The 24,287-nt window shown below is 45.1% G+C and overlaps 1 protein-coding gene across 2 annotated transcripts in view; it reads right to left on the bottom strand.

The window, feature by feature from the left end:
- adkb (adenosine kinase b) overlaps positions 1–24,287 on the bottom strand; it is an 83,243-nt gene that overhangs the window by 25,321 nt on the left and 33,635 nt on the right. For both annotated transcript variants that reach the window (XM_071907713.2, XM_071907715.2), the window contains exons 5-6: positions 21,258–21,430; positions 19,263–19,371 (exon numbers count right to left, since the gene is read on the bottom strand). In XM_071907713.2, coding sequence (XP_071763814.1) covers positions 19,263–19,371; positions 21,258–21,430 — 282 coding nt within the window. The remainder of the gene's footprint in view (positions 1–19,262; positions 19,372–21,257; positions 21,431–24,287) is intronic.

Genomic DNA, 24,287 nt, shown 5'->3' with positions numbered 1-24,287 from the left:
CGGTGTCAGTCTCTGGCTCGATAGATAGGAGAAAGAGAGGACAAACAGAGGTAAGTGAATAATGGTGCCACAAAGTGCCTTGAGTGGGTAAAAAAAAATACAACGATGAAGGAGAGGAACTCTTTTAAGGCTTTTCTATTTTCCTCCGAAGCGGTTTCAAAGGAAAATGAGTGTGGAACGCTACAAAGCCACTGGGATTTTCGCAGCGCTAATGATGTTTTGTTTGCATCGGAATGGCCAGTTGGTTTCATTTAGAAACAAGTTCAATTAAGCCAATAGAAAAGATAACAAATGGTCTTCAGAGGGGGAAAAAACTTGCGGCGTGATTCAGCATTCCCGGCACTTTTAGAATGTTTGATCTGACTGCAAGGCAATCCAACCGCACTGATAGCATCTGCCTCTTCTTCTTCTTTCTCTAACATTAAGAATCATGTTCTGGTCAACCTTATCAGACATCTAGGAATTCATCCACTTCTTCTGAAGAAGCTGGAGGGAGGCCAACTGTACTGGAAACTAAGGGAGGCTGTGCTTTTAAAGGCCACTTGGAGAAGAGGGAAGGGGGTATCATGTCAGCCAGGCTCTCCAGGGCAACATAAATGTGCCACAAACGCTGGATTTAACAACTGGGCAGAGACATTACTTACTGCTACACTATTTATTTCTCTAAATTTTCTCTGGTTTAAATATTACTCTATTTTCAAAACTAGCAAATATTTTTCCCTGATGTTGTGAAGGTCTCCTGTGGCACATATGAAATATAGAGATGCACCTAGAAGGTCGTGGCGATAACCAAACATACCTGGCCAAGGTCATCCTAATGAGCGTGGATAAAACAAGACATTAGAGCCAACCGCAGAACACTTCAGGGGAGTGTGTGTCACACTACCAGCCTGCAATTTGTACGGCCATCAGAGAACATAATTACATTAACCTCAGTTGCCTCCACAGCATAAAAGTAATGGAGCAAACTACTTGCATGGATGAAAAAAAAAATGTTATTTAACCCCAGCGTGAGGTTAAAATGTTGCTGGCATCACAACATTGAAACAATCGGTGTGATTTGAGCGGGATCTCACTAACGGTAATTTGAGATCAGCTTCGGGGTCTGCTCAAATGGCTGGCTTTTGCTCTCCTGTTAAGCTCCACAGTTTCAAAAATGTGTTGGCCAGGGTAAGAGGCCAGCCTGAGAGGGAGAGGGAATGCCAAGGAATGTACTTAAGATCTAAAACAGACAAGATTTAAAGCCAAGAGCATTTAAATGCCAATACTAATCCACAAAATAATTCAGTGCATAGCACAAACTGACTCCCTTACAGATACCATATGTTAGGCTACCTCTGTAAAGAGATGAAACAAAAAAAAAAAAATCATTCCAGTAAAGTAGAGATGCTTTTTTTCTCCTAAAACTATGTTATGTTGGTAATGAAAAAGGAGCACAATAAAGAACTGTGCTTCTCTTTCTCTCTCACACACACAGACTTTCATGTTCCGCAGTAAGTTTATCTTTCACTTTGGTTTCTACTATTGTTTTGCCTCCATGACTGGGAGCTTAGGCAAGAACAAACTGTTTGGTTTGCAGGGAGTTAAAACTTGCTAATGCATACACTCTCAAGTGTCCTTGTCTGCCACACTGCACTTAATTAGCATTTTAGTGCGAGCAGTTCTCTCTCCTTCAGTACCTCTGAAGGGGAAACATCACTCTGACACACCACACACACACACACACACACACACACGCACGCACATACGCACACACACGCAAATATTTCTGGAGTCAAGTTTGAGCTCCTGCAGTTCCTACACTACATCAGTACAGGATGGGGAATGGAAGAAGAGTTGGTGGGGGTTGATGGAAAATGGAATAAAAGTCTGCAAAACACACCTATGTGGAAACAGATGTCGAGACTTCAGACTTGTCTCTGCTGAATTGGCTTAAAAGGACATATTAATATATGGGTCAGATGTATAAAGCAGGGGTTCAATGTTGGGGTGCCTACACTGCCGAGGGGTTTCTAGTTTCAACGGCTTGGTAACCACAGAGGTTGCGCGCAGACAGAAACCAAATCTCTGCAGACATTCCCCAACGCCGTTGCACAGAAGTGAACATTTCCAAATGTGCCACTCCATGGATGTAAATGAATTAGCGCACTTAACTTAAACACTAGGATGGGGAGCCGACGAGACAATCTTTCACTGTTCACAGTCACTCCAGTGAGGGCTAGCGCACCAGGTTGGAAAATTGCAGGTAATTGCTGAAGCCATTGAATCAAATTTGGTTTTGGTTGAAAGACTAAAATAACAAAGCTCTGATTGCTGAAAAGACAAGGGCAGGGTGCTTGGAGGCCCTGTTGCTTAGAGTTAATTTGATACATATTTCTCCCCCTTGAAATGTCTGAGGTACTGGCAAGAGACGTAGAAAAGAGAGCGAGAGGGAGGGTGAGACCCCGCTCTCCCTCCAAATACTATCCATCTGCCATATTACATTTAACCAGCATGAGAAGCAAAGGGAGCGCCCCTGCACAATATTGTGTGAAGGCTGTCAAACTCAATGCAGGAGCTTGGTACCCACTGTTTGGAGTTGAGGACATGGGGCTGCTTAAATTCAGTCTAATAATAACTTCTGACTGTGTGCGCTCAGCACCAGCAAAACAGGAGAGCACATGGCGAAAAGAGAACTCTTAATTATTCATGCCTGTTTAAAAAATCATCTAATTGCAACTGTAATATGATGGCCCCGGATGAAAACACAAACAGCTATCAACAGCTTTTTGCCTAATCGCCAAATTAGAATTTGAAATGAGTAGAGAGAGTCGTAGAATATTGCAGCAGCTTTCCAAAGTACAAACCACAATATCATTTTAATACTCATTTTGAGCATGATTACTTGGTAGTACGAATGGACAATATGAGTCATTTTCTTGACATTAACAAGATATTTTATTTTAATCTATAGATAATTCTAGAAAAAACTACACTGTTAGATTGTACAGACTTTAAAACTGCACAGACTGTTAGATTTTACAGACTTTGTAAGTGTTAATATAATCAAATGGATTTCCCATTGAATTTTGTAACTGCTGACAACATTTCAGCATTATAAAATAGTATTGCACTCATAGTTCTTAGAAACTTTGGATTCCACTGATACAAAACAGGGCTAATACTCAATACTGGTATTGGTACACCACTAAAATCAAGTTCAGAAAAATCAATTGCCTCGAGGCAAAAGTGTGAACTTTCATACCCTTAGCCCAGTTTCCTTGAAACTGGAGGTCCTAAATCAAATCAAGCAAAGCCAATGCACTGTGGAATTGTGTAGAAAAAAATGACATGGCTATATAAAATGACTACTAGTAAGAAATATCATCAAGGCCAGGAAACTTTAGAGTTCATTTATTTATTACCTGTGTTTTTCTCTTCCCAGCACTGTGATGATGCTAGGAGTCGACTCTGATCGTCTTTGTTTTCTTCAGAGCGAGGCAGGAGAAATATTGAGTGCACACACAGATGATGTAAACACACACAGAGGAAGAGCATGGGGCAAAAACAGACCGCGAGATGCAAGGGTGCACAGAGCCCGAAAGTTTACCAGTCATATCGATGCAAGCATAATCTCTTTCCGCGGGATCTTTATTAAAATAAAGATTCTGTTGCCGCCGCAGTTTTTGTTGTTTAAGAGGAGGGGCCGGTTTCTGCTCAAACTCAAATTGCTGTCACAATTCACCGCGGAGTGGAGGAGGCACTTTCCTACCTGCGCACGGCTAATCACAGCTGATGGAAATACCACAGCGGGACTTCAAAATCTTAGTGATCAAAGAAATAAAATGGCAGAGGCTGTAAGACGTTGCGGCGGCTTTAAACTTTTTTGCAGCAGCTTTAAACTTTTAAAAGATAATGCCGCTGAAAAAAAAGTCATTCACCAATCTCTCTGTGAGTTATTGTGAAAGAGCTGTTGTTCACTGAACTCAAAAAGCACAGGACTCTTTCTTCCTCTAAGCACTTAAATATCACTACTGTACTAAGAGCTTCGCCCACTGGGGGACGGCATCTTGGAACCAAGATAGATTTAAGCGCAACCAGGAAATATGAATCTTTCTAAAGTAAGAAACAAACAAAAAAAAAAAAACAATTCAGATTTCGCTCGTAGGCGTCAGGGAAGTCTGCCAAAAGTACAAGAAACAGGATGAGTTGTAAATGTAAAATTAAAACTGATCAAAAACATTGTGATCCTTTACCTCATAAAAATGAAAAACCATGTAAACATTGGCAGTACGGGCCAAAGGCGCACTAGTGTTAATATTACTTCTCAGGACAATGTCTACAAACTGGTCACCACTGTGTTTGCGATCACACTATTATCAATATAGCCAAATGCTCTCCTGTCTGTATGGATGGTAAACCTCCTTAGCCAAAGACCAATCACTTTCTTGCCTGGTGTATCATGACAAGTGGCTCTCAGACGGACAGGAGAGCCAGCCTCGCCTTCCATATCAACATTTCTCTAAAATTTCATAGCACTTGAGATTCCTAAGCGCAGCATCCTAAATGAAATAAATGAAATAACATGGGCTGTGGAGTTCTACACGGGCCTTCCAAATGTGTGAATCATCCAGAAAACGAGACGGTGCTGTGTGCACGCAGAGCAGAGCACGCCTGCCAGCGCTCCGTGATTGGAGGACTCCTCTTCAAAGGCTTCGTGAAATCAATAAGAAAAGAAATATTAAGAGAAACTTTAAATTTCATATCCAATATGTCACTCTGTGGTTGAAGAGTATCCATTACTTAATATACGCCCACACTTCTCAGAGCTTACCCGCAACATGAAAAATTACCACTTAAGGAAAAAATAAACGTATAAAGCTGGTCTGAGGAGCAGGAGGTGGAAGGTTGCCTCCTAATTGCTGGAGGGGAGAGAAACCATGTTAGAGTAAACAAAGTCTGATCGATGGTGGGGATTATATCAGAAAGAGCCTCTGGCCTTTGGCCAAGACGAGCAAACACACTGGTCTCTGTCTCCGCTACAGTTGTAAAAAATAGCCAAGCCAAAAGCTGGTAAGTTAAAAGCATTATATTTCACAGAGGGGGGAGCAGATAGAGCATACTACAATGCCAGATATGACATGTAGCCAACTATATCACTTCTTGGCTATTTGTATCAGACAGAAATGCCAGTAGATAAGAGAGCAGTGTTGTGAGTTTGATGGAAGGCTGTTCCGGCTGGGGGCTTAGCTTTAGGTCAGGCTATACTCCCACAGCGCAGTGAGTAGAGCGCTACAGTACTGTGTGTGAAACCTCTCCATCACCACACGCACGAGTTCAATGCGCTGTTAGCTGGTCACGGCCGGGGAGAAATGTATTCTGTATATTCCTAGCTTCAATGTGGCAATTGCAATTCACATAAGCCACTTAAGGAAATCTGCAGAGGGAGAGAAAAAGGTATAAAACTGAGAGGGGCTTACGAGTTATTGGAGCCTTTTAAACACGAGGGCTCCTCATCCGACAGGTTTTCCTTTTTTTCCCGGTCTTGTAAATGAGTTCACTCTATTGCCTTTTAATCCCTGTAAAGGTATTAAAACTGAAAATAACATAATTCATTACCTCTATCTGAAACATATAAAACTTATACAGTGGAGATGTAATGCTTGCAAAAGTGCTTTGGTCTCAGTAGCAAGGATTTCATAAAAATGAGTAGGTATGTGCAAAATGTAAGCTATTCTGTCTGGGATGTCATGCAACACTAGTGTAGTCACACAAAAGGAACAGTAATAACTCGCAAATCCATTTACTGACTCACTTGAACTTGTGATTTATATTAATGGCCTATGTATCACTTTTGCTGCATCCGACAGGAATATGTTCTGCTAAATTTCAGCATCATATTCAAGTCGATAAGCAGGTGATGACTTGGAGAAAGGACTGATTATATTTGTTAATCCCCAAAGAAATTAGGGGAGATTGATGAAAGCTTGCATATACTCCGCACAAAGCCTTGGGAGTCTCTAAAAGCTGTTACCATGGTGGTATCCCATTAGAATAACAAACATTTCCCCTGGATGTTTAACATCGCTTCCCAGTGAGCACAGCCCTCCCTGAGCCTCCCTCTCTCCCTCTCCCTCTCTTTCTCTCAAGCACCTGCCTTCACATTTTCCACTTCTAAAATTCCACCAGCCGCTTGGAAAAAAAAAGAGAGAGAGAGAGGGGTGAAATATGAAATGCAGTTACGAGAAAACTTGAGTGCCAAAAAAAGGACTTTTCTTCAAACCCGTAATAACTTTCCATGGGAATAGGGAGAAACTTAAAAAGAATAACACTTCCCCTTGATTTTCTACTCCTACCACTTTTTTAAGCAGGCAGTGAATTTCCTGGAGTGATAAGGGCTTAGCCAATGTAATCCTCAGAGGGCCCTTCTCTGGCATGCCAGGAATAAAGAAACCTTTCCCTCTCAAAAAAAAAAAAAAAAAAAAAAAAAAAAAGAGAAGGAGAGAGAGGCAACAGTAGGTTCGAGAACAAGGGGGAGAGGCAGCCGGCCTGGCATCTCCCACACATGCTGGGGAATGCAAATTAGCATGTGTGGAAAGAGCAGCCGGACTTGTCTCAGCTGGAGATCAACAGAGGAATATTGATATGACAATGCGAGGGGCTTCCCTGGCTCAGACGGCAGGGGCCACCGAGGCTGCTCCAATTGGCCTCACGCAGGGGGCACCTATAAATGTTTCACACCGTTCACGCAGATTGATTCATTATCAGTTTGCTCGACAGGCTGGGTGGGCCTCGCGAAAGTGTACCCATCTTGAACTGGTACCATGTAAGTCACTCTTACCGCGGCAGGACTGAATATATCATTCCGACCTTTCACTTTAGATATTGAAATGAGAGCTAGAAACATGACTTGCCACACTGCAGGACTAGGTGATGGAGCTGCATTTCAAATGCAAGAGTAGAGGGGATATTGCAATGATAGGTGACAGTGCAAGGGAAAACATTAATAATTTACGAACAGCCTCCTCAGTCAGGGTACGCCAAGCTATGATGTGCTGTCATTTTCACACCAGAAGTCAAAGCTGGCTGGCTAGTTTGAGCTAAAAATATTCTCTTAATTGAGGAGGTATGTGCAAAATATAAGCTGTTCTATCTGGGATGTCATGCAACACGTGTAGGAACATTAATAACTTCTGAATCCATTTACTGACTCACTTAAACTTGTGATTTATATTAATGGCCAATTAATGGCCTATGTATCACGTTTGTATCATGATTACACAGATAATCTATAATAATAGTTTGCTACATATACGAGGGGTAATAAAATTATACAATCAACCTCTCTTCTGTCTTCTAATGTGGTTATACTGACTTTTGAGCTCAATGATAAATGTGCACAAATTATTCAATATCCAGCATAAACTTATCTGTTCATTAAAAAAAAGAACTGCAGGTTTTACAGACAAGCAGGGCTGCTGAAGATCACTGGCAGCCATTTAAGAGCCGTGAGAAAGGCAGTTGAGCATCTCAGCTTCTCTCTGGGTGGTTGGTTACATGTGGTTGACACATTTGCATCTTCAAAGATGCACACAGACAAACTCAACATGTGTGAGAATGTCTGGGCGGCATGTGGAAAACCCCAGTCCTTCCTCTGAAGAGGTTTCCTCCCTCCACCCCCCACCCCCTCTCCCCGCACACAGACCATACACAATGTTTCGAGGTCCTTTATCTGTCAGGCATTTCAATCGAAAGTCAGCTCAATAGTGAGTTGTAAACAAGTTGCTTGGACTACATGCACAGAAAATGGTTGCTATACTGTGCAGTGCTGTCTGTGCTGCATCAAACCCAAAAAAAAAAAAAGCCACTGCAGGAAACTAAAAATCAGGAACCATTACACACCAACAACTATGACAGGAACAGTGCTGCACATTATTTGAGCTCCAAGACTCATTCACTCAGTGTCTCTTCCAATGAGCGTGAACAATGCAAGCAGAGTGTGCATTGTGCTGCAGAGCAGGAGAGTGTTCTCTGAATTGAGGGTAAATTACAAAAGAGGCCTGTGCAAATTAGACATGATGGCTTCATAATACGTCTGAAGTGTCAGCTTCTCCAGAAACCTATCCCCAGGCTATACTCATGGATCAACGCTTTGAACTTTCAATTATTCTTGCCAAACCGCTGCAATCACGGCACTGTAAAACAATCATTCTAGCATTACTGAACACACCGGATCAATGTTGACTCAATCGCTGGCAACGACAGGGTTACGTTACCCGCTTTAAGCATGCTTTCATATCATGATGCACTTAATCTATATCTGCAAGGGAAGGCACATATCCGTTTTGGCATGAGACATAACACTTGTGTCTCTGTGTGTGTGTGTGTGTGTGTGTGTGTGTGTGTGTGTGTGTGTGTGTGTGTGTTGTATTTTTAATTCAACCCATTGAATAAGGTCCTTAAAGAAGATTAATATCCCTAAAGTGTTTGTAGTGGTTCTAATCCTGAGAGACCATTTGTTATGGAAGAAGGAAGAGGACTGGAGGGAAACAGCTGTATTTCAATAGGAACCATCCGGGGCTTCTTTCCCTCCTGATATTCATTTGGTGAGAGAATATGTTCAAGTGCTATGATAGCTCCACGAGATCAGAGCACAGAAAGGACTCATAAACAGAGACACAAATCCTGAACAATGTCTGGCATGTGTGCAACTGCTGAGCAATTTCATATTACAATATGACCTCTTACTCATGCATAATTTTGCTTGCAAAGAAATAAATTACCTTTGCAATTTGGGACACCTCCAAGGGTGCTATTGGGTGCCGTTTGTCGGCAGCGCATCGAGCGAATGCGGCCGACTAAAAAGAGAAACTAAACCCAGGCGGGATGACCGGGGTCGAACACCTCAATTGAACCGGAAAAAGTGACCACAACGGTTGGATAGAGTGAGACTCAGCACAGAGGACTGGCTGGGGCCAAGAATAAAATGTAGCCCAGGGGAGAAGCAGACAGAAAGAAAAGAGACATCTCCACTGGAATGCCTGCTGTAAACACGGACTAAGAATTATTTACTCACAAGGCTAAACATTAAAGTGTCTTCTCATCCTTAATTAAGTCTTGTTTATATTTTCCAATGACGTGTGAGTAATCTACATAGGACTTCTAGTTGAGATGCATCAATATTGTCTCCTCAACTGCTGCTTGCTACATAATTAATACACACACTGACATGACATGGATATGATATGACAAGAGTATCAGAGGCGCAGAGTTGGAAAAAGAGCTGAGTGAATGCATTTTTCATGAACTGCAGTGTTCCCCAGCCAAAGTTCTAGACATGATGTTTCAGTTTCAGAGACGGAGGGGCATGGATGGCTAGAGAGGCAAATATGTGGCTGTATGAAAACAAACTGGGGTTTCAAATGCAATTCACATTGCACTGATGCTGATAGATCCAGATCTCAGATCACACATCCAAAGGTTGACTTTGATCGGCCTTGCATCTCCCTGTGGACTATCGGATCGGGGCCCCGTTCAAAAACTGTAAATGCGATACAACCTCCTCTTATCCGTTACTTCCAGTGATCACTGATGTCTCAACATCTGATAGGCTGTGGCATTACAGCAGCCGCTGATACTTAATAAAAGTGAAAATTGGTATTCGTAAACGTAGCGTTTTCCATTTCTTTCACCATATCTCCTCAGTCCTCAGATTGGCAAAACTATAAATAGCCTAGATTCCTAGTTCTGTGGATAAAACCACACAGGTGTAGAGAAGAATTCATTTCGCAGTGTATTTGGACAGGGTTGCTATGTGCTGCCACTGGGAGGGGGCCTTAGAGGGGCCATTCCTCCTCATTCAGAGCCATTACCACCCCACTGTCACTGTCAGTCTGTCCCCTCACCCATCACAGAGCCCAGAGCAGCCCCACAGCCTGTCTGAAACCTTACAACTAAATCACATTCTACGCACAAACGGCCGGGGCCGTGCAGCATCTACTGTATCTAATCTAATCTGTCCATCTCCTGTGTCCCTACACATGCACACGCACAAACACACACACTAACACACACACACCCTGAAAACACTTGGAGAAGGCAGGCCGACATCTCTTGAAAGGACACACACACCTAAATCATGTACATTTCCGCCATGTGTGGTGAGACAAGGGCCGGTAATGCAAATCAGAAATCAGGATTTGCTCCATAATTGGGGCGTTATCAGCTCATTAAGAAACAGGGAGGCATTGCTGAAATGAGCATGTAATATCCCCATTACACAGCCAAAGGAGAGAGCACTTAGAACATATCAACACAAGTCCTTGGGAGAGAGGGGAAGCAGCTGTGATTGATAAGGTTACTATCTTGTCAGCTTAAAAAAAAAAACACCTAGGGGAAACAGCAATTTACCAGAAAGAACAGAGCAAATGTTCTCAGGTGCCCCGATAGCCACTTGCCTGCCCCACAGTGCAATATTTTCCAATACAAAATGGCACATCTTATTAAAATTTTGACAGATTTATTATTATAGTTGTTTAACTCCCCTTAACCTCTTTATAATCAAATCATGTTAGGGGTTCAAGGAGACTTTCCCCCAGTGAATTACAATCATTTTTGCTTGATTTAAATTCCCCCTGCATGGTAGGTCCAGAGACCCCATGCAGTCACATATCCTGTTTACTTACCAGCCAGCCCATCTAGCAGCATTCAGAGTCAAGTGTATAAGGGGAATATAAAAAATAACACAAATCAAGCCACTTAAAGCAATTCAGAGAAAGGACTCCTGTGTATAAATATAGAATTAAAAAACATGCTTTTCACAGCAATTATATTGTGTCAAAAGAAAATGATAGGGTACAAAGTCCTTATCCCAACCTCCTCTGGCCCGCTGAAACAGGCAAGCCTGTGTGGAACACATTGTACTGGTAACACTAATAGATCTGACTAGCGGGATGCAAATTTGTCACCATCAAAGTCACTGGACAAAGCCACATTAATACCACAGTCTCTGCGTGACAGGCTGGGAGGGAGATGGGCTGCCATATTGTGTTTCATGTACTGTAATTGCTGCAGCTCAAAGTGCTCAGAGGTGAAATCGTACAATACAGTATGACAATGAATGATCAAGCATGTCATTGGGCCTGCAGGGGAAGGATTGTCATTAGCTACAGGACATTGATGATTGAGTAGCACTTTTTCTTATGGAGGAGCTGCTGTAGAGGAAAAACAACTGAACGCCTTCAGCAAAATCAATACAGTTTGAGCTGGCGGAATGCAAATAGCGACTATTCCGGCTGCATGACATGGGATGATGCACCATTACTTATTCTGGCTCCATTCAATGTCATCATTAGCCTCTACAGTGTCAAATCCGCTCAATAAAGGGCATTATTTCCAAAAGGATAAGCGCTGCATTAATCCTTTTATGCTGCTTTCAGCAGGATAGAGTCTCCCATAGCTAATATTAATGTGCTAGGTGTCAAGAGTGAGATGGCTAATCCTGATAGCTCAGGATGTACAGTCAACTTTACAGATGGCTATCTGCCCTGGACCAGCAATCCTAATAGGCGCAAGAACAGGATGTGCTTTTAAAGCTCCACTTCCCGAACGTTGTCTTCAAAGAAAACGATAATTTTCAACGGGGCTTCCTGAACTGAAAAGATAAGCCGGAGAACGGGGGAGGACAAAATAAAAATGATGCTCGCCTCAGAGAGGAAAAATAGCTTCCTGATATAGTCCTAGCTCCCTCTTTAAAGCTGACACCTAGAACATACAGTTTATCAATTATACATGAAGCCAGAATCCATCTTCTGTTGGCAGCTTGTTTGGATCCGGCCCTAGCCCTCTGAGTGGTGAAATGTCTCTGGGAGCCCCCATCCCTCCTGTCGCCTTTTTCACTAGCAGCCTGTCCTTAAATCAATCCCTTTTTAGACCTGAATTTATTTTTCCTGTAACAAATCTGTCTTGGCAAATGATGTCACATAAGCGGGGAGAATGACAGCCTGATGTCTATGTGGGGAACATCAACCTTGCTCCAGCAGCCTCCTCCCAAGGTGAGTAATCATGCTGAGGAGCGGTGCAGTGTGTGGATGCCAGCCAGAGTCCAAACAAACCCAGAGTCTGTTGCTCAAGATAAACAAACCAATTAGGGGGAAGGCATGTTATTCCTCAGTTGGTGGGATATTTGCTAGATGGAAAATAATCAATGCATTCTTATTTCCACGGGGTGAAGTCTAAAAGTCCTGAGCAGAATAAAATCTAGGCAGACAGGGGGAATAAAATTATTCATTAGAAAAAATAAATAATGGGACTAAACTAGCTACTAGTCATGTAATTAATCCATGCAGCCTCAGTGGAGAGAGGAGAACACAGAGGGGAAGATTCATCATAGCTTTTCGCCCCTCGCTCCCAGGGATACATGCCCTTCTTGTGTGGATGAGTCAGCTTACATCTTCTGACAATTGTGAGCCAAGGGCTTTGTCAAAAGGAACCACAGTTATTGTTTTGATTGGTCCCCCCCTTGTTATGTTGGGAGCGCAAAATGCTTTCAAATGTGATTGCGCCACAGCATCTGAAACTGAGGCACGCACATATATAACATCAAAAAGGAGATGTCTGCTTTTTATTTACCGAGGACAATCATTTGGCACTTTGGCGCTCTCCCTGGCCTTTTCCCCACATTGGAACACACAGCCCTATCAGTAATTGCAGGGAGCGGCCCCGTTGGCCAGCCACAGCATTAGACGACTGGGCTCACAGTGCATGACATTCAAGCCGGCCAATAACGATGGACATGCTAATCAAAGTGGCTGTGGCCTCCACCAGGGCCCGTCGCAGTACAACTGGAGGACTTTGCTGGGCTGGGCTGGATGTGCAGCTGCGCTGGCTGCATCTCCACTCTGCCCCTCAGGGGGCGGGCACCAGGCTAACCACTGGCACAAGTGTTTTGATGCTGGGAAAAAAAAAATGGCGGTGGCTAACAATGCCACACATGAAAAATAAATCACAGCCAGCTTGTTAGCATGGCGGCTGAAAGAGAGAGGGGGGAGAGAGAGAAAGAGGAAGAGAGAGAGGAAGGGGGAAAAAAAGAACTGGGTTAAGAGATTTAATGTGCTGCTGAAAATCTGACACTTGCCAGAGGTCCAAATGTTCCACCAGAGCAGCGGCAGCCCTGCCGGCTAAGTCTCTATAAAGCCTCCAAAGCTGCTTACAATATACACTTGAGAAACAATAGATAAGGTCAGCGTACTAGCCTATATCTGAGTGGGACTGATGTATGAAAAAATAAACACTTTCCAATTGCATGTGCTAACCCCAGCCACGCTTATTGAAACCCAGGCAACAGTAGTCAGCTGATAAATTTTCAGAACATTTGTCAAAATGCTCTTTGATGAATAAATTATCAAATCATTACAAAGTATGATATTATCCTCAGAAGTCATTAGTCTCCTTTAAAAGGGGAGAGGAAAAAAAATACTGGCAGTTTAGAATGGACCTCTGCCAAACTGGCAGGAGGAAGATATGCACTGGCTTATTACAGACCATAAACAAATTACGGCTACATAAAAGGGAAAAATGAAACCTTGCACAAGGAAACAATTCTCAAAGAGCGGTGTCCAGCATCTGCCTTGCAGAGACACGCATCTGTGGTGAGTCTTTCTCAACTGGTTTCAGGAACTGTCAAGCTGACCTGAGCGTTGCGGAGGGTGTGTGGTAAAGAGAGTATTCCTACAATATTTATTCAGTCCAAGCTTTATGCCCTAGCATGATGATATAACAACGTCTGACACTTAACTCTACTCAATATCTTTGCCCAGGAGACACACTATCCTAAAGCGCCTGTGGTTCCATAATGTGAATCTTAATAAGATACTTACCCAATAGAGCAGGTTTTTAGTCTCCCTGGTGAGAGTATCAACACATGGCCATCAGGCACATTTCATGGCCGCAAAGTGGCTATTTATTTTCTGCTCAGCATTACTTGGCAAATAATTACTCAGACTATTCAATTAAGCTATGGAACCCTCACAAATGGCAGCAACATACCAGTGTTGGATTGCACATTATTCTACGTTTTTACAACTTAGTTCTCTAGAATAAAAGGCACACACCGTGCTTTGATGCAGCGGGAGCAAGGGGACAAGGCGATGGAAAGTAGAAATATCATTAAGTCTGAACTATTTCATCCCCTTTATAGTGAGGCAGAGAAAAACAGACTGTTTCCAGTGGAGCAGATGCACACAGTAATACAGGGTGAAAGGACATGGTGTTTTCCCTGCTGAAAAAGAAAAACTGTTTTTACAAGGTAACGTGGGTGTACAAGGAGAAAGTCACTGCATGCTGGTAGAGTAATATGGACTAGAGCCTGGACGCCTGCCAGCGTCCACAAACTTGGCCCCCCCAAAGGCAATTACTCAAGATACAATGGATTAAAGCAATTATTTCTTGTTGTTCAAATTAGGAAGCTCAAACTAAAGACTCCCAAAATAAAGCCAACAAAGCCCTGCCAACTTTAAGTATTTACACACGCACGTTTCAACCAAAAAAAAAAATTCACATAAAATACACAGACCAAAACCATCTCAAAATGGATGCTATTCAATGTGATGGGAACACCGCCATGGTGCTTTCCTCCATAACAACAAAAGGAGGTGAACTCTAACATCGTGCCCTATAAACATCCCCCTACAATTTCAGATGTCTTTGCTTTTCCAAAGCCTAGTGTGTTTATATTGCAGTTAATCATACAAATAAATGTAACAATCTGCCAGCGCAGAGAGCAGTAAAACCATGTCGGGAGTACGGATAATTCCAAGCAACCTAAATAAATCCCACGCATGAGTGAAAGCCACTGGATTTCTCAACAACCAGTGTCATTTGGCCTCTCCACCCTAATTTACAATACTCCACCCATCCAGGCCTGAAGGGCTGTGGAGCTGGCTTATCCTCCAGCAGGGCAGGGCCAGCCCATACGTCCCATTGGCACAGGACACCCCACTGAGAGCCAATCACCAAGCCTGCACTCCTGACAGCTCATTACCACTCAATTAGGCAGGTGCACCTCCATGTACAGCCTTCTGACGAATACAGCCCTCCCAGATGCATGTTTAACATTCGAGAGAATTATATAGTGACAGCAAACACTAAACGCCTCACCCTTATCACTTGATTGCCTCAAGATTGAAATCCTATAATTGGCGCAGGCCAGCGGGGGGAAAAAAAATAAATAAATAAGCCAATAAATACGATGCAGTCGGCTTGTAATTGAACAATTATGAATTCATATTCATAAGATGCTTGTTGGCAATTAGAAAATGCCATCTGATTAGGCGCAATTTGAAATGACATTGTTCCATGCAAAAGACACCGGGGTGTCAGCCTAATAAAGAGAAGACACATCATAGCAGTCGCTCGCCCACCAACATGACCTCCAGAGATAGGAGACATGCTGACACAGTGGCTTGGCCGGTGACGGACAGGACTTGGCACCCAACGTTCTTTGTCCCCTAAACCGCATCCTCAGAAACACACACACACACACGCACACAGGAAAATAATACTACCAAGGGTTGACTTTCAAATTTTAACACCAGTGGGCACAGACTGTACACATAACAAAACACAAGCAAGGCGAAAAAATGTTGATCCCTTGAGGACGGATTCTAATCAAGATGAAATGATTTACAAATCTATTTAATAAGGCTTGCCAGAAGTCAAACTTGGCATGTAAATGCGGTGGGGATTAAATTTCATCGGCAACCAAGACTGTAACTGATCGCCTGCAGACAAAGGGGGAGCCTGCCAGTTTTTTCCCCCCTTCTCTTCCCTCCCTCTCTCCACTGCCTGCATTTTGCCTCGTGATCCCTCCCTGGCTATGTGGAAGGACAGGGGCAGTGCAGAGTGGTGCAGTACAGGGTGGAGAGGAAAGAGAGAGAAGAGGCAGAGGAAAGACAGAAAAAGGAGAGGAAAGAGAGAGAGAGTGAAGGAGGGAAAAGGGAGAGAGAGAGAGAGAGGAAAAGAAGAATATAGGAGCTAAAGAGGAGAGGACAGGAAAGGAATGGGGAGCGGAGAAAACAAGGAGAGAGAGAGAGAGAGAGAGGAAGCTCAAGGTCAGCGTGAGGACAGTGTGGTCCTGTGAGCTGGAGGGGACAGAGAGGCAGCCGCAGTCACCTCTGTGCTAATCAGCCCTTTGGCTGGCTGATGAGGTGTCAGTTAGTTGTGTGTGTGGAAAACCTCTCCCTTCGCTTTTTTGGCTGCAAATTGCAGGGGCTGGCGGGGCGGAGCAAGCGTGTGTGTGTGTGTGTGTCTGTGTCTGTGTGTGCGTGTATGTGCACACACGCCACTCTGGGGTGTAGCAGGCTGACGTGCTGCTTGTGGTGCCAGTATTGCGCTTTTTTTTTTTTTTTTTGCTTTTGCCCTCCCCTTCGTCTCTTTTTCCTTGCATATTATGCTACAGTGACTGAAGCTGAACTCAGCTTTCCCCTGCAGTGAGGGCAAGAATACAACTGCCAATTAATGCTATCTGCAATGTGCCCGTGTTAACAGTGTGTGGCATTGCTACTTCAAGTTGCTACGCTGTTTGAAAAAGGTGGGCTAGCCGCTCTCCCTGGGCGTGGCTAACTACTAGCAGGCTAACGTGGATTGTGCTATTGGCTTAAGGCATAAATGAACAGCTTCCATAGCTGTGAAAGGGTGTGTGACCTAACAGCGGTGCAGCTAATCTCTCATTGGGTGAGTTCTCTGTATCAGGCGAGTTGGCAGAGGCGAGTGTCTCCTATATCCTTGGGTTATTTCTGACCATCTGCGCCCAGTCATTAACGGGCCTTTTCACAGTCAATTGTCTTGTACGTCTCCCCTCTTCTCCGTTTCTATTAGCCTGTACTTGCTTCATGCATGACCAGGAGATAGACCAAGAGCTCCTTTCCCTGAATGTAAATGGCTTAAGTTACGAGAGGCCATTTTATTAGCCTGGGCTAAGGAGCGCTGTAGAAGCATAGGTTAATTCAAAGTGGCATCGTGGAGGATGCATCAAGCAGTGGAGATCAAATTACAGGGCAAAGCGCTCAGTGGTAAGAAAAACAAGCCAGTGGTATGCTGCAGAATGTGTGCGTGCACCGAGTGTGTGTTTATTAGTGAGTGTATGTGTGTGTGAGGGAGTGTGGAGAAGGAGAGGGGGGGGGGGGGGGGGGGGGAGCAAAAGAGAGAGAGCAAAAGAGAGAGGGGGGAGATGTCCACAGAGGCCGAGGGGGGATGGGGATGGAAGGATAGAGGGAGTAAAGGGAAGGTGGGGGGAGAAGAGGCTAACTGGGCCAGCACACACACATCACCCCCACCAATTAGAGTCACTCATCTCCCCTTCACACAATACATCACCCTCCATTTCTGATGTTCGCGCTGCTTGGGAAAAAATAACTGTAAACATCACTGCAGCAGCGTTGGTATTCAACGAAAAAAAAGACATCCACTGCCTTCCATGCGTTTAGCCATCCCTTCTTCCCCCTCACGCCTTTGTTATTGGTCTTTGTGCAATGATTTGCCTAAGGACCCAGATTTCCTAGCAACAGCCTGCCACCAAACATTTGGCAGGAGTTCAACATTCTCTCTCTTTGTGAGAAATGGCAGTGCTGCCTCCCTGCTCTGCGTCTGCCACCAGCCCTGCTGCTGCTGCTGCTGCTGGATGAGCCAGACTGGCTGCGAGAGCCCTCTAATAATTCTGTTTTCATCCAATCACACCACATAGTAGCAGGCACCTTGAGAGCCTCTGCCAAGAATCATCAATCACCTCTTTAACACACACACACACACACACACACACACACACACACACACGCACACCCACACACATGCACATGCAAATAAATACATGCAAACATACACACAGACACATGCGCACAGCTCGGTAATTTAATTTACAGATTAGAGTGTACAAGACCGCGTATACCACCGAAGAGTGGTTTAATGAAAATCAACAAAGCACATTAATACACAGCAGAGAGAGGTTGGTACAGCGAGAGAGAGAGAGAGGGAGAGAATCTACAATCTGGCTGTAAATTGGGTAAATACATCTGAGTGCTCTCGACAAGGTTAATGGAGAGAGGAGGCCTTAGTGAACGCTGGTCTAGACACGCCACACAGTATTAAGTGGGAATAGCTGTGGCAGTGTATCTGGCTAAGTACTTTAGAAGTGCGAATGGGACTCTAATAAAGCGAATGATCCCCCTGTTTTGACAAAGAGGCCCAGGAGGGATGCTGAACACTGTGTTGAGATTCCAAGCACTGACAAACACCCAATTGTGGCCCTTCTATCCCCCAATCCCACGGAAGCTTTTCCCCTCGCATAAGACTGTCGGATGTGGGCAAAACCCAACTGCCAATTTGCAGAGGATGTGCCGTGTTTGCTAATGCGAAGCAGAGGCTAAAAATGAGACCACACAAACTCCAGAGGACGGACTGATCTGCTTTCTGGCACAAGCACTGAGGGCTTTTTGCTGTTTGTTTCTGTGACCGGGCGGCTAATTACGAAACCTCCGTCATTGTGCTACGCTACTCTCAAGTTAAGAGGGGCTCATCAGCAATGGTGGGAGCATTGCGAGTTGCACTTGGGAGTGGGACAATGTGCCAGGGGGGAAAATGATGGCTAGGCTATAATATTGATTTATGTTGATAATGAACTGCTTAAAGACATGGAATGCAGTGCAATTTCAGGGCTATCATCTTGACTTGAGATCAGAGAAAAGGTTGATCCGCCAGAATTAAATGTAATCCCTAACAGTGAAACATGAGCATAGCTGGCCATTCTACCCCAGAAGCAGTAAGTGAAGACATTACCTCAGCGGTGCAGCTTGAGTGTTGGGGTATGGGTGTCTGTGTGTGTGTATGTGTGCATCTGTCCTCCTCAGTCTATGTGTGTGTGTTTTGTCTGTAAGGGGAAGATTTTGTGGAAAGGGGGTAAGGGGTATGAACTTGTATAATCAATTTTCACACTTTCACAGCACCTGTTGGCTTGTCTGCGTGTTAAAAGAAATGAATGAATGCATTACATGTATAACAATTTCACACTGTGGTACAGCTTCGTACACAAAGACAAGGGGAAAATAGGGAGAATGGCGCTGCATTGTCTCAATAGGTAACATAGCTCATTTCACTTGACAAAGGATGAATGGCTATATTGACAGTGCAGAAGGCGCGCTGAGGCATTTCCTGAATAAAGCCTCTTAACATTTTGTCCTCTTCTGGCAATAGAGTTGGGGAACAGTCATTTGAATGTAGAGGGTCTCACTTACCGCAATATAATAGACCTTGGCTTTCTCCACCAGCTCCCAGTTGCTGTCCAAGTCCAGGTGTTTTTCCTTTTTGTAGCAGTTTGCCGCTGCCAGGTTAGCAACAAGGGACCTGCCGAGACAGACCCCATAAATCTTCTGCCTCGCTTATCATCCATCTTAATTTTGTCTCAAAAACATCCCTAAAAACACTCGGGCCCCAGACTTTCCTTTGTTCTTTCACGATATAAAAGGATGATAATGGTTTCTTAGAATGTCTGGACCAAGGTGAAATAAAGTCATCTAGCTCTCTTTGTTCTCCTTTTTTTAAATTGGTTATCTCAAACAGCAAAAAAGGGTGAGATTAACATAGGCAGAGAGATTTTTCAAGGCCAACACTGAGCCACCTACAAATTATTCACATTATCGTATCGCCTCAAAAAGTGGTCCATTATTAACGAAGGTGGAAAAAAACAACACAAATGCATTACTAAATGAACACTTGAGTCAAGTACGGGGAGGGGAGGGAATGGGAGAGTGAAGCAGGTGGCATTATCTTAACATAGCTCATTAGCTAGTCCTTGTGTGCTGTCTCTTTATGAGCGGCCATCAAAATGAGTGCAACCATCATCGCTACTTAGGGGAAACAGTTAGGCTACCATATGACAGGAGGGTGCTGGTACAGGAGGCGGTCCATTCTCACATGGCCCAGCTGAGAAAAGCTGTTCGCCGTGGTTAGCGTCAAGGGCGGGCGGTGTGCTAGGCAGATCGGGGCCCGATGACGACGGCTGCGATATGACAGCAGGATTGGGACCGCGCTTGACCCCGAGTTCCAGTAATGGACTGGGAGGTCGGCGCAACCACGACAGGTAAAATGAGCGTCATTACCCGGTAAGTCCAATAGACATGAGCGCTGCACAGAGCTCCCAAATAACAGCTAGACCTAATGATATGATCCAACATTTGAGAGTCATTCCACAGTCACATTAGGCAACATATTACAGGAGTGACTGGGGAACTTTCAGGGCAATACGTAGATTAAGCCTCTAAGAAATCAACAAAAACTGTTATTTACTTATGTGTATACAGTGAGCTAAATAAGAAAATACCCAACGCATCTTCAAAGGTTGGAACTGGAATAGTCACATTTGAGTGGGGGCGGTGGGGTGAGTGTGCGGGGTAGATGTTTTTTTGAAGACTAGCACTAATCAAAGCCTGGGGGCCGTGACACACTGGCTCCCAATCCTTCAAAGCCATCACCCACCCAATCTGGCCCTGCTGGCGACCTTTCCCCCGGCCTCCCGAGCTGTCTGTTAAACACCTGTAAGAAATATTACAGAGCTCCTCTCCCGGAGCACGGCACCTGACCTTTTCAGGTGTCAGAGCCCACATCAAACAAGCCCGCTAAGACCATTCAGTGGGGCCGGCTCCCGGGGCGGTCGGGGTCCAGCCGCTGACTGACTGACACCTCCAGTAGCAGTGGATGAAGGGCTGGAGAGAAGGCGAGTGTTTAGTGAAGGAGGTTATTGATCCACACCTGGTCTATCATGCACTGGAGCCCTCACTGCTAGTGATTTTGTTTGTGTGTGTGTGTGTGTTGGGGGGGTGGCGGGTTGGGGAGGGTTGAGGGGTAGCAGGCTATGACCTCTGCTGTCTCAGATGCGCTGATGATGATGCTAGCATCAGAGAGTTGCCAGAGACGCTAAAGCCCCTTTTACAACAGAGCAAGCTGACAGGTGAGAGCCGGGATAGCCCAGCCATCTCTAACACATTGCTAGTGTCAGCCTATAGATGGATGACAACCCACTGGGGCGGCAGAGACTGAGTGGGGGCCTGGAAAAACACACTCAAGCTGTTCTTTTCCTTTTGATGTGTGAGCCCAGCTATGATTCCCTGTTATGACTTCCAGCCCCAAGGAGTCAATTGTCTGCCCACGGACGTAAAATGAACTGAAATTACTCTTTCGAATCTGAGTTAGAGGGTCACTTCCTGGTCAGAGGTGATTGGAGGGTGGCTGACCTATTGTCCCCGGTGATGCAGGCTGCACAGGTACCAGTCGGCTCCTCACTTTGTTCGTAGTAGTGGGCGTCGACATGGGCCTCCTCAGCCTTCTTCTTTAGGATCTCCCCGAAGTGGTCCGTACCGATGCAGCCGAAGAAGGTGGCCACCTTGTGGGGTTTCTGGATCATCCACTATGAAGGGGCGGAAAGGGAAAAAAAAAACAGCTGTTACAGTGAGCTCAGTTTACAAAATAAAAGACTGTTTGAGCGGTCAAGTTCAGCTAAGGCAGATGGCACACAAACTGTAGCTTCACAGCAAACACACTGCTTGTGATATATGAAGGCTGCGAGCTGTCATAAACAACCCAAGACCAATCCCACTCCACACAGAGACACTATTCTTGCCCAAGCACTCCTTCCTCCCTGTGTGCTAAAAACAGTCCCATCTCTTTATTTACACAAACCCCATAATTCAAGGCTCCATCCTACTTATGCAAACACAGGCACTCTGTAAGAGCGTGTGTACCTGCTACCGCAGGACACTCCCTGACTGGTCGTCGGCTATTTCTTGTTCTTGACAGCCCTGATGTACTCAGTGACTTTTACCTGGGCTGATGAGAGGGACTGCTCAAATTCTCCCGCACTCAGGTTTAACCTCCAAAGATTTATTGACGTACGCGCTGCTATGTTTGCTCATTTTATTGCAGCCTCCTGTTTTGTTGCTGACGGGGGCCCCTTGTGAATGAGATGTTGCTGCTTTCAGGGATGACCTGTATATGTGTGAAATTAATCATTTCACACAACAAAATAGCATCTCGGTAGGGGAAGAAAAATGCATTTTCATCACCCGTCCTGAGATACTCTCCACTGTTATTTTGTGCTCCCCCAACTCTCCAGGTAACTAGTTCAGATGGTGGAAAAAAAAAATCACTCTGGAAAGAATTCATTACTTTAAGCAAGGCTCAAGTGTGTTTGCAGACCAAGGGTGCCAATTACAAAGATGGCCGATCAGGTGGGTTTTTGTGGCTTTTTACGAGGTACAAACAAAATGAACAGTAATAATGCCAGATATGACTGCTGCGTCTGGGACCACGAGCGGGCCTACCATGTGCCATCTTAAGTCATGGTTCATTCATTCAGCCATGCCCCCCACCTCCCCACCTTGCTGAAATACACAAACACACACACACACACACACACGTACACGGGCGCACACACAAATCCACAGTGAAAGCCGACAGAAGCGAGCTCTTCTTCCCCAACCTCCTGCTGCAGGCACCTCACACTTATCAAGGTCACTGGCTCGGGTACACGTCAAGTCCAATCTGATTTTCCCTTAGCCGTGATGAGCTCCGAATCCAAGGTTAGGAGCTGCGGGCTGTAAATAATGACAGCGCGGCCCCTCCATTTGCAGGCCTCTCAGGTGGGAATAGAGAGGGCCACTCAGGGGCCCGTCCCCCTGATGACAGCATGGTGAATCACAGTGCAACCAACCCCCCCCAACCATACCCCCCACACCCTCCCACCGCCCCCCCGTTCCACCTCCGCTCTCCCTCTCCCTCTCCCTCTCTCTCTCTCTGACCGTCGGCTGTGCTCTCACTGCCAGCTCAGCTTGTCATTTTACAGGGTCATTAACAGACACACATACACACTAACATGTGCATGAGTACACAGTGCACCCACGCAGGGAAAAGGCTGACACACACACACACACACACACACACACACACACACAAATACACACAGAGCAATCCTCTCTAGTGCCACAGCATCAACACTCCAACCCCCCAACCCACCCCAGCTTTTGCCAGAAGCTCCTCTCCTACACCAATAAACACAAAGCAGCAATAGATATGAAGAAATTGTCTTCATTACAAGCATGTAAAAATGTATGCCGTTTTTTTTTTTCTCTTCCTTTCTTTCCGGTGCTGCACAGGAGTGGGGAGTTAGATCAATTCATTTCCATCCCTGGCACCCTGCAGACAATCCCTCTCCATTCCCAGATTATGAGAGATAATACCTCCATTATGACAAAAGCGCTATCCGCGGGGTCGCTGAGAGGTCAACCAACCCTGCGCTGGGTATTCATGCTTAGTCACATCCCAATTATACCGCAGTGGCAGAGGCAGAAATTGGCAAATGTACATCAAGGCGCTTCATTACTGAGGGCCGCTCCAGTGAAATTAAGCAGCAGATGAGACAGAGAGAGATTTGGCCCCAGGCGGCATGTTAGAGAGAGAGCGAGAGACGGAGAGAGAGAGAGAGAGAGAGAGAGAGAGAGAGACACACGCACACACAAAGGCGAGAGAGGGATAGCGAGAAAGAGAAGCTGAAATAACAGATTTTTCTGAAGGTGCTGGAAGCTTGTATCTTGCACAGCAGCTCATGTATATTTACTTAACTAGGGAGAACGCCGGTCCCCAAAGATTAATAAGTTCCCATGATACACCACAGCGACATATCTCTAGGTGCGGGTAGACGTGGAAGGGAAACCTAATACAAACAGTGAGAAAAATATCCCTGAAAAGCGGGGGGTAGGACGGCGCAGGGGCTTACTAGCTAAAGGCAAAGTGATGATAAGTATACATTATGTTAAGTGGAGAATACGTCTGGCGTCTCTTTCTGTTTGGCTTCCATTTACCCAAATAATCTCACCCATTCATTCTCCCCCCCCCCCCCCCCCCCCAAACTCCAGCCCTAGGGCCCCCAGATAGCTATTAATTATGACATCTCATGGTTGCAAGGAGCCCCACTTGGGGAGTTGACCCAGGCCTGCTCCTCAACATCCAACAGCTGCCACTCTTCACTACGGAGGCAGCCGCTTCGCGTGGCAGCTTCCAGGAGGGCAATTACACAGCCCGGATGAGATGAGGCGGCTGAATGTTTGGGACTTGAGCGCTCAGACCGCCATTAACACTATAAGCTATTACATTCCCTCTTCGTTTTTGCTCTCTCACTCTCCCACCCTCCCTCCCTCCTCTCGCTCGCTCGCTCGCTGCTGTATATTGATGAAGTGGTAATGGGACCTCTAGTTAGATATTCCTCCTGT

Source organism: Centroberyx gerrardi, chromosome 20 (assembly GCF_048128805.1).
Source record: "Centroberyx gerrardi isolate f3 chromosome 20, fCenGer3.hap1.cur.20231027, whole genome shotgun sequence".
NCBI classification, from domain to species: Eukaryota; Metazoa; Chordata; class Actinopteri; order Beryciformes; family Berycidae; genus Centroberyx; species Centroberyx gerrardi.
Note: the sequence above shows the minus strand (reverse complement) of the source record. Positions and strands in the feature narration are given on the sequence as shown.